The 10,890-nt window shown below is 39.2% G+C and overlaps 1 protein-coding gene across 8 annotated transcripts in view; it reads left to right on the forward strand.

Annotated features, from left to right (window-relative positions):
* trim9 (tripartite motif containing 9) overlaps nucleotides 1-10,713 on the forward strand; it is a gene marked incomplete at both ends in the record, with an annotated part of 28,259 nt that extends 17,546 nt beyond the window's left edge. For 2 of the 8 annotated variants that reach the window (XM_079843287.1, XM_079843288.1), the window contains 4 exons: nucleotides 2,149-2,287; nucleotides 5,840-6,143; nucleotides 9,732-9,894; nucleotides 10,636-10,713. In XM_079843287.1, coding sequence (XP_079699413.1) covers nucleotides 2,149-2,287; nucleotides 5,840-6,143; nucleotides 9,732-9,894; nucleotides 10,636-10,713 — 684 coding nt within the window. Of the gene's footprint in view, nucleotides 1-2,148; nucleotides 2,297-4,687; nucleotides 4,727-5,782; nucleotides 6,144-9,731; nucleotides 9,895-10,635 lie in introns of all 8 variants that reach the window. The other 6 variants (XM_079843290.1, XM_079843291.1, XM_079843285.1 and 3 more) reach the window with 5 other exon arrangements.
* Between the last annotated feature and the right edge of the window lie 177 nt (nucleotides 10,714-10,890).

The following is a 10,890-nucleotide window of genomic DNA, read 5'->3' on the forward strand; positions in this document are numbered from 1 at the left end:
AAATCATACCTCCTGAGTTTGAATGTTGCTTCTCTACCACACAACAAAAACACTTCCGTGCAGAATGCAAAAACATGTGAGGCTAAATAAGCTTGCATTTCTTAAATTGGAGAAAATTGAACGACCAGGATTTCAACTGCACACATTATTACACATATTTTCAGTATAGGACTGAAGCTGTGCGGTGGAAATCTTGTGTGGAAATACACAGCACTGATTACATTTTTGATAAAAGCACCACATCATAAAACAGAGATTTCAAGTTCATATCAGCACCAAGCAAAATTGCAATGGTGATGACTCTTTTCCAAATAAATGGAATCCCACAGAGACCGTGTTATTTTATTTATTTATTTATTTATTGGTCTAGTATTATTTTTCTTTCTCGAAGTGGACACAGTGAACACTGCATGGTTGTTAGACGTGATGTTTCTGCTCGGCTGGCTGAATGATCTGTCCAAAAGGAAGAGGTTTTACTCTGCAAGAACAAATATTAGAAGAAACATTGTTCATAATACACACACACAAGTACACACTCATCCAGTGTCAGTGTGTATTATATTAATAAAGTGATATTGTTGAACATTGTTTTGTCATTTGGCTGTGGGCAGTCAGAATGAGTGATGTTCATTTGAGTAACGAGGGAATACGCATGTATTTCCATTAGATGAAGTCAAGTCCACAAAAACGGTGTCTCATCTCATATTTGCCACAAAATGCCTGAGTCTAAAGATGATTCATGCCTCTTACTGCAGGAATATATTTATATATTTGAGGACCACTTCACCCACGCATATATACATGCACACAACCACTGTTACTCATTGGCTATTTACACTTGGTATTAACATTGATCTGAGTAGATCGCAAGTGGATTTGATTTCATCTGATTTTAGGGTTACATACACTACCGTTTGGGGTCGGTACGATTTTTTTATGTTTTTGAAAGTCTCTCACTGAGACTGCTAAAAATACAGTAAAAACAGTAATTATTTAGAATTATTTTTACAATAAAAAATAACTCTTTTCTATTTTAATATTTTAAAATGTAATTTATTCCTGTGATGACAAAACTGAATTTTCAGCATCATTACTTCAGTTTCTGTGTCACATGATCCTTCAGAAATCATTCTAATATACTGATGTGCTGCTCAAGAAACATTTATTTATTATCGTCAAACAAGATTATTATCTTATTATTGAAAACAGTTGTGCTGCTTAATATTTTTATGAAAACCGTACTTTCAAAAGAACAGCATTCATTTAAAATAGAAATCTTTTGTAACAACGCAAAAGTCTTTACTGTCACTTTTGATCAATTGAATGCATCCTTGCTGAATAAAAGTATTCATTTCTTTTAAATTTCTAAATTAATTTCGTTCTGATTCCAAACTTTTGAACAGTAGGGTACATCATCAAAATAAATCTCCTGAGATTAGCCACACACACATTCACATTTACACCATAAGCATTAAAATAGTCTCCCTCAGACTCACATTGTTACCTACACATATACACACACACACACACACACACACACACACACACACACACACACACACACACACACACACACACACACTCCTCTAAACAGGCCAAGCTCTTATTTTAGAAAGCCAGGTTCATGTGTTCTTATATTTGCTCCATTTTTGGGTAGATTTTTAGCAGCAGTATCACATTGTGTTTTTCCCAAGATATTAATCCGCATTAACTAGCAAATTACCTTGACAGAAAATGTGCATACTATGCAAAGTATGTACATTTTCTGTATGCATGGAACACCTGGTTGCATACTCAACTCTTACTCTGAAGAGTAGTATGATAGTATAGAATTCCAATTTCAGCCATAGACCTAATTCCTTTGACATAATGTAGAGCAGTTTCTGTTGGATACTATATCACACAATACAATGCACTCAATCTGGCCTTCCATTTAAAGTGTGACCATTAAAACGAAAGTAATATCAATGTGGTTTTTAACATCTTTTTCTTGATTCAGAATTTGATTAGACTGCCCAATTTAAACACAGAATTGTGCGAAACATGTACTGTTTCTAAAATTCTGTTAAAAAAATTGTAGGCAGTATACAGTATATTATGTGCAGTATACAGTAAGGGTGTTTACTAACTGAAGTTTGTATTCTACAGGAAGTGTATGTTGGTACAGAGATGATCTGCACTGTGGATGGGCTGCACTTCAATAGCACTTATAAATCCCGTGTTAAAGCGTTTAACTCCAGTGGAGTCGGCCAGTACAGCAAAACGCTTGTCATGCAGACATCAGAGAGTAAGAGATGTTATCTCACTGTTACACTCACACTCCTTACTATTGAATACTGTCACTCTTAATGCACAGGGAAGCTTGAGCATGTCAGTGCCAAATAATACAGGAGACTTTTATTAGTAATGTCAATATAGTGGGCAATTTCCACAAATAGGATATATAAGTTGGTGTCTTATGACTTTTTTAAGGACTTGGAGGCCTTCATTTTTGTTGTGAAACCATCAGATACATTTGATAAACTGTTTTTTAACATAAGATGTATCTAGCATGCAAAGTAGCTAGTTTTCAATGCCCATGTCCCTTTAAATAGGGGATTTTGGCCTGTCACACTTCAGAGGTTTTGACCTTCTTGACAGCATCATAAATATATCTATTACATTTATATATATATATAAAAATAAAAAAAACATTGTTCACAATTCATTATTAACTTTTTTTTTTACTTTTTAAATATTTGTATGAATAGATTTTAATATATTATTATAAAAAAAGGTTTATCTTAATGTTTATCACTACAATTTAAAATTGTACAATTTTATTATTTAAAAATTCTGTATACACCGATCTGGCATAACATTATGACCCTAATATTGTGTTGGTCCCCCTTTTGCTGCCAAAACAGCCCTGACCCGTTGAAGCATGGACTCCACTAGACCCCATGAAGGTGTGCTGTGGTCTCTGGCACCAAGATGTTAACAGCAGATCCTTTAAGTCCTGTAAATTGCGAGGTGGGGCCTCCATGGATTGGACTTGTTTGTTCAGCACATCCCACAGATGCTCGATTGGATTGAGATCTGGGGAATTTTGAGGCCAAGTCAACACCTCAAACTCGTTGTTGTGCTCCTCAAACCATTCCTGAACCATTTTTGCTTTGTGTCAGGGCGCATTATCCTGCTGAAAGAGGCCACAGCCACCAGGGAATACCGTTTCCATGAAAGGGTGTACATGGTCTGCAACAATGCTTAGGTAGGTGGTACATGTCAAAGTAAAATCCACATGGATGGGAGGATCCAAAGTTTCCCAGCAAAACATTGCCCAAAGCATCACACTGTCTCTGCTGGTTTGCCTTCTTCCAATAGTGCATCCTGGTGTCATGTGCTCACGTGCCCACAGTTGGCTCTTTCAGCAAGGGAATGGGGTCAGCATGGGCAACCTGACTGTTCTGTGTCTATGCAGCCCCATACGCAACAAAGCGTGATGCACTTTGTATTTTGACACCTTTCTATCAGAACCAGCATTAATTTCTTTATAAAATAAATTTGAGCTACAGTAGCTCGTCTGTTTGATCAGACCACACGGGCCACCCTTCACTCCCCACGTGCATCAATGAGCCTTGGCCGCCCATGACCCTGTCGCCGGTTCACCACTGTTCCTTCCTTGGACCACTTTTGATAGATACTGACCACTGCAGACCGGGAACACCCCACAAGAGCTGCAGTTTTGGAGATCCAGTCGTCTAGCATCACAATTTGTCCCTTGTCAAACTCGCTCAAATCCTTACACTTGTCCATTTTCCTGCTTCTAACACATAAACTTTGAGGATAAAATGTTCACTTGCTGCCTAATATATCCCACCCACTAACAGGTGCCATGAGGAAGAGATAATCAGTGTTATTCACTTCACCTGTCAGTTGTCATAATGTTATGCCTGATCTGTGTATATGTATATATATATATGTGTGTGTGTGTGTGTGTGTGTGTGTGTGTGTGTGTGTGTGTGTGTGTGTGTGTGTGTGTGTGTGTGTGTGTGTGTGTGTGTGTGTGTGTGTGTGTGTGTGTGTGTGTGTGTGTGTGTGTGTGTGTGTGTGTGTGTGTGTGTGTGTGTGTGTGTGTGTGTGTGTGTGTGTGTGTGCATGCATAGATGTATGGATGGAGAAAGAGAGAGAGAGAGAGAGAGAGAGAGAGAGAGAGAGAGAGAGAGAGAGAGAGCCTTGCACACCCAAATCAAGCGTTGGATGAAATGTTTATTGCTAGAAAATAATGAAACCAGTCATCATGGTCATTATTTAAAATAAATAGAAAATAAAACAACTCATATAATATAAGGTTTCAGGCTCTTTTTTGTACCCTATTCATGGAAAGTGCCAGTGACGTCACATTGATAGTCTGTTGTGGTGAGGTCTTTATGAGCACCATTGTATGTCTGATACTAATATAAATGAACATCATTGTTAATGTCCTGTTAATATTTTTGACGCTCTATAACTGTTCTTTACTTGAGAGCGCTGAATAAGTCCAGCTTCCCTGATCTGCTGCTTTCCTTCCTCTCTTTCAGTACCCAATTCTGTTACTTTCTTTTTTTCTCTCCTTCCACCCCTCTGATTTTTCTTTCCTCTGTATTTTTCTTTTTCTCTCCACCCTTTTCTCGCTCTTTTCCCATCTCTTCCTTTCTCTTGATTTCAGTGAGTCTACCTTCATATGGTATTAAAACTCTGCCAGCAGGTATGAATGCCTGAATATCTGAACATCATGATTATGTTAAAGGGTTAGTTCACCCAAAAATGAAAATTCTGTCATTAATTACTTACCCTCATGTCGTTCGACACCCGTAAGACTTCCGTTCATCTTCGGAACACAAATGAAGATATTTTAGTTGAAATCCGATGGCTCAGAAAGCCCTCCATTGGCACAATGCACTTTACACTCTCAAGACCCATAAAAGGTACTAAAGACGTCGTTACAAAGTCCATCTCACTACAGTGGTTCTACAATAACTTTATGAAGCGGCGAGAATATTTTTTATAAAAAACGGTTAGAAAACCAAATAACGACTTATATAGTGATGACCGATTTCAAAACACACGGCATCATGAAGCTTCGAAGCGTTATGAATCAGTGAGTCGAATTATGATTCGGATCGCGTGTCAAATCACCAAACTGCTGAAATCATGCGACTTTGGCGATCCAAACTACTGAATCGACTCACTGATTCATAACGCTTCGAAGCTTCATGACGCTGTGTTTTGAAATCGGTCATCACTCTATAAGTCGTTATTTAGGTTTTTTTTGCGCACAAAAACTATTCTCGTCGCTTCATAAAGTTATTGTAGAACCACTGTAGTGAGATGGACTTTGTAACAACGTCTTTAGTACCTTTTATGGGTCTTGAGAGTGTACCGTGCATTGTGCCAATGGAGGCCTTTCTGAGCCATCGGATTTCAACTAAAATATCTTAATTTGTGTTCAGAAGATGAACAGAGGTCTTACGGGTGTCGAACGACATGAGGGTAAGTAATTAATGACAGAATTTTCATTTTTGAAAACATACACCCTTTCTTGTCTGCTTGTATATGTTTGTTTGTGTGTGTGTGTGTGTGTGTGTGTGTGTGTGTGTGTGTGTGTGTGTGTGTGTGTGTGTGTGTGTGTGTGTGTGTGTGTGTGTGTGTGTGTGTGTGTGTATGTGTGTGTGTGTGTGTGTGTGTGTGAATGAGAGTGTGTTTGCCAGGTAGATTTGCAGTGTCTCTGTGTTCTTAACCTCATCTGGACTTTCATTCTTACTGTATATTGATGCTCAACCACGCTTCATGACTGTATGTGTTTGTGCTCTTTCTGCAGTTGCCTGGTTCACCTTTGACACTGCATCGGCCCACCCTGACATCATCTTGTCCAACGACAACCTCACGGTGACGTGTAATAGTTACGACGACCGTGTCGTCATGGGCAACACAGGGTTCTCTCGTGGTGTGCACTACTGGGAGATGACCATCGATCGTTATGACAACCACCCTGACCCTGCCTTTGGGATCGCCCGGGCTGATGTCATGAAGGACGTGATGCTGGGGAAGGATGATAAAGCCTGGGCCATGTATGTGGACAACAACCGCTCCTGGTTCATGCATAACAACTCGCACACCAACCGGTATGAATGAATGTTTGTGCTTATTTGTGTTTTCAAACATTTAATTTGTTTTATATATAATTTTGTTGTATTTTGGAATTTTCTCATTGATATACACTGAAAAAAGTTAAACGATCGTGTCATTTATTTAAAGTGGATTTTTATATTGATCTAACTGAAAATCATGGTTTAAACCTGTTTCCCTTTCAAATGGGAACTCGCACTGCGTCTGATCAAGACGCTATGGGGAATGCCTCCAGCGTGACCGGTGTCTGAAGCACGTGTTAAAACGCGACAATTTCATTGGCCGACAACAGTCCGTGACATCACTACCAGTGCGACCGTGAGTATTAAAGGGCGCCTGTAGTACACGTCATTCTCTTCTTTGTCTTCAGTAGCCATTTGTTTGCAACGTGTTTAGGCGATTTTTCAAAATGGAGTCCACTGCCAAACGTTTCAGGAAGTGTGTGCCTCTGTGTCAGAGATTTTTGACACCCAAGGACACACGTAACTTGGGCACGCACTTGAGGGGGCTGAATGCGTGCACTGTTAGAGTTTCTCAATAAAGAAGCAAGTTCATGTTTGTCCCTTTTCTTGAGGAAAATGGGACAAGTGTTTGAGCTCCTGCGGCTCAGGTCCCGCAAGCGCTTAGTCGAAGTGGAGAATGAGATTGTGGGGGTTGCAAGTCGAGCTGGCTGAAGAGTTTGAGAAAGGTATGGGTGTTTCTTACTCTTCAGCCGCCGACTTGAGCAAATTGCTGGATCAGGACATGCTATCACTTGCATCATCCGATCCAGCATATAGCGCTCTACTGGCTGCCAGCCAGGAAGAGCAGGATATGGCTGAGGAGGGCGAAGAAGCTAGTGAGCCTTCCCAGCCTACCTGCCCTGCATATGAGGAGCTTCCGGAGGTTATGGCCCATGCCACAGAGAAACTAGATCTCGCTTGTGGCAGGTTGGACAAGCGATTTGTGTCCTGATATAACTGTCCCATTCGCGTGAGCCTTCTGTTTCTTCTGGATCTCCATGCTGAGGTTGAGAGATCATGAAAGAAACCATATTTAGCCCGCATTAATCTCTTTCATCACGCTAATTATGCAATTGTAGAGGGAATGCGCAAGCACAGATATGTGATGATGCCTTCCATTGAACAGACGCTAGCCAGCTATCTCTCAGTAGGTGAGGCATCATAATTGAAGGCTCTAACCAAATTATCCAAGCTGCTGCTGTGTACCACATCTCGTTTGATCATCCCTTACAGCGCCGATCTAGAGAACCCGATGGGTTTTCACCCCAGCTTTGCTAACCCAACTCATTGTAAGGCAACTTCAGGTGTGTCGGAGTCTTGAGTTTCTGGGGGCATCCTCGGGTGAAGTGCAGAGTAGAACCCTCTCCTTGTTTGGGTGTTTAGAATGGGTCCTCTGTTCACTGAGAAGAGCTCTATCAATCTCTAGAACCTGACGAGATGTGGCATTCGGCCCCGATTTGCGAACCCTTCCTGTTGTAAAGCACCTTTGGGAGTGCTGGAGTCTGGAAATCCTAGTCTGAATACAGCAGTTTGAGTCCTTGGATCCCTGAGAATAGCTAGGTGTGATTCCTGGAATCCTTTTTTTGCAAAACCTTTTTGTTGAAAGGCTACTTTGGCAAGTGCTGAATCTTGAGATCTTATTATGAGGACAGCTGGTTGTAGTAAGCACTAAAACGGCTAACTCCCTTTTACCAGCAGGCCTTAAGGTTCTTCAGAGGAGTGACCCTCTCCAACTGTTGAGGGTCTTTGAGTAGGAACCTTTTCTCCCTGAGATGTGCATTTTCTGATACCTGGAATCATACCTCTATAATACAGCAAGGTCGAGTGATAGTAGCTAGCTCTTTTGCACCTCCCCTTGATAAGAGAGTCTTAGACAGACTAGGGAATTAGGTATTCTTGGGCCAGGTTCCCTTAAAGTGGCCCTATTATGGATTTTTTAAAATGACCTTTTATGTAGAGTGTAACATAGTTCTAAGTGAATGAAAACATCCTGCTTTTAAATCCAGTTTTAAATCTGAAAGTGCACTGTATATAAAGTAATTGTTTCTCAAAGAGATACAATAAAAAAAAGAGTTGATTAAACAAATCGTTTTTTAAACGAATCCCAAGCCGTTTCGCTGTGACGTCAAGACGAAACATTATCATATTGCCCCGTCTAAATTAGACCCCAAAAACTAAATTAGGAAACTTTAAAGTAGCATAATAGGGGCATTTTAAAGGTGATGTATAGAATTTAGAGCTGACATACCAGACCCTGGAGTCCTGCCCTTGGGCCAGGCTCTATCGCTTGGCCCTGCAAGGAAGGGGGGAAGATTGAAAAGGCTGCGACTTTCCTTGGCATGAGACTTGGGTTGTGGCCAAATGGGAATTTTGTCACTGACAGTTCCGCCGCTGGTGCACCTGAGTTGGGGAGTCTTTAACTTTGGCTTATAAGTGCAATATGTCTTTTTCGTGTGCTTAGACATTTCCCCTCAGCATGGCGTAGTGGATATTTGTTCCCCATAGCATCTTGTTCATCGCGGTTACAAATGTAACCCTGGTTCCTTGAGGAGGGGAACAATACACTGCATCTTGTTGCCATGCTTACGTCTCCTTACCTGCGTACGTCTCCTTCAGACAAAGAAGTGGATGACGTGTACTACAGGAGCTCTTTTATACTCACGGTTGCACCGGTAGTGTCACGGACTGTCGTCGGCCAATGATATAGTCGCGCTTTAACACGTGCTTCAGACACGCTGGAGGCATTCCTCGTAGTGTCTCGTTCCCCTTCTCAGGGAACCAGGGTTACATTTGTAACTGAGACGTTTGTTCAGTTTGACTAAAAATGTATAGAAAAAAATTGAATGGTTTAAATGGTATTTTCTTGTTGATGGCAGAACACATACTGACCAGCTTTATTGATTGCAGAAATTATTGTGGGTTTTATTTACTCTTTTTTTTCTTGTGCAGAACAGAAAAGATGATGCATATTTAAAAAATATATTTATTAACTGAAGTGAATTAATGGAATATTAAGTATAAACATGTAGATAATTTTTCGGTCTTTATTTAGTTTTATTCTGGTTTTCCTAGTAGTTTTATCCTAAGTGAATTCTTAGGATAAAAATAAAAAATAAATTCTAAAAATAATTGTTCCTATTGTTATTGAATATTTAAAAAAAAATATGAACATATTTTTTTGTCTTTACGAAAAAAAAAACATATTTTTGATTGATTTTAAATCTAAATTGAAAGTTTGAACCAAACCATAAATATAATTTATGGAATTGTAGAAATTACTGAAAAAAAAGCCTGATAAAGCATCTCAGCAAATGTTCACTGTTGCCCTTGGTTACAAAGTGTATGCTTTATTGAATTAATGAATGAAGCTAATAAAAACAGTAGATGACAAAATGTGATGTATTACTGCCACCTGTTGTTGATTCATATTATTCACATGCAGTGGATAAGATGCACATATGTATTTTGAATGTGTTTATTGAGTCAAACTAGACTAGAGGGTCTATAATAGGTCTTGACTTTCACACTATTTGGTCAGTGCATCATCTTTCATTTAATCTGTCTTTCTCTTCTCCCTCTTAGTACGGATGGAGGAATAAGTAAAGGGGCGACTGTGGGTGTGCTGCTGGATTTCTCTCGTGGGATTCTGCTGTTTCTGATAAATGATGAGCAACAGGGACCCGTTGCCTTCAACACACTAGAGGGCATGTACTACCCAGCCATCAGCCTCAACCGCAATGTTCAGGTAACATTCATTTCATTCATTCCCTGCTTACTCTTGTGGGGGTAAAAAGTACACTTTACCATTCTTTAAAAAAAAAACTCAGTCATATTACTCATATTACTATGATTTTGAGAATTTGATATTTACCCATTCAAAGAGATAGGAGCTGCACTTGCATGACAGAAATGGCTGGCGTTTCAAAGATGGCCGCCGGGTGAAATAGCTTGCCTTAAATGGACTTTGCTTAAGTACTTCATTACTTAAGTACTTTAAGTACTTAACACAATTTCATAATTCTATTGTCTTTGAAATATAGTTTGTGTACTGTTGAATGTACTGACAAGCATTTTAAAATATACTTTAATGTAATTTCTATTAAAATATATATTTTATATTATTATAAATATAATAATAATAATTTGTTAAGAAACAGTTATGGAAGTGTACTCTCTTTAAGTACACTTGGTCTTGTGTTTCATCAATATTATATAAAGTTTTTTTTTTTTACAAATATACTTTTGAGATTTGAAGTACACTACAAGTGCACATTAAATACAAATAAGCACACTTATTTTTCCACGGATGTTTGGTAATAAAGAGAATACAAGTCTCACTATGTGCAGAGGAAGCATAAACTCTCAGTATACTTTCATGAAACGTGATATACTGTATATGCTATCATTTAAACTTGAACCAAAAGGCTTTTTATGAGATATATAGATAAGAGATCTTGATTTTTTGTGTGTGTGTTTCCTTTAATAGGTGACCCTTCATTCTGGGCTGCCTATTCCTGATTTTTATACACCTGGAGAGTCTGAAGCTGCAGGCTCAGTTTGCTGAAGAGTCCTCGATTGATACACATTCATATACAGACACACATGCACAGACAAGTGCACATGAATTCAGCTGTGAGTACATGGCAGGGGATTTGCTGCTGACAGTCATTAATACGTTTTAACAAGGTCTGCGAGTTTAGAAATGTAAATGGACCTGATGTATGTAAGGGTTAGGGTCAAC

Source organism: Gobio gobio (assembly GCF_949357685.1).
Source record: "Gobio gobio genome assembly, chromosome: 18".
Lineage (NCBI taxonomy): Eukaryota > Metazoa > Chordata > Actinopteri > Cypriniformes > Gobionidae > Gobio > Gobio gobio.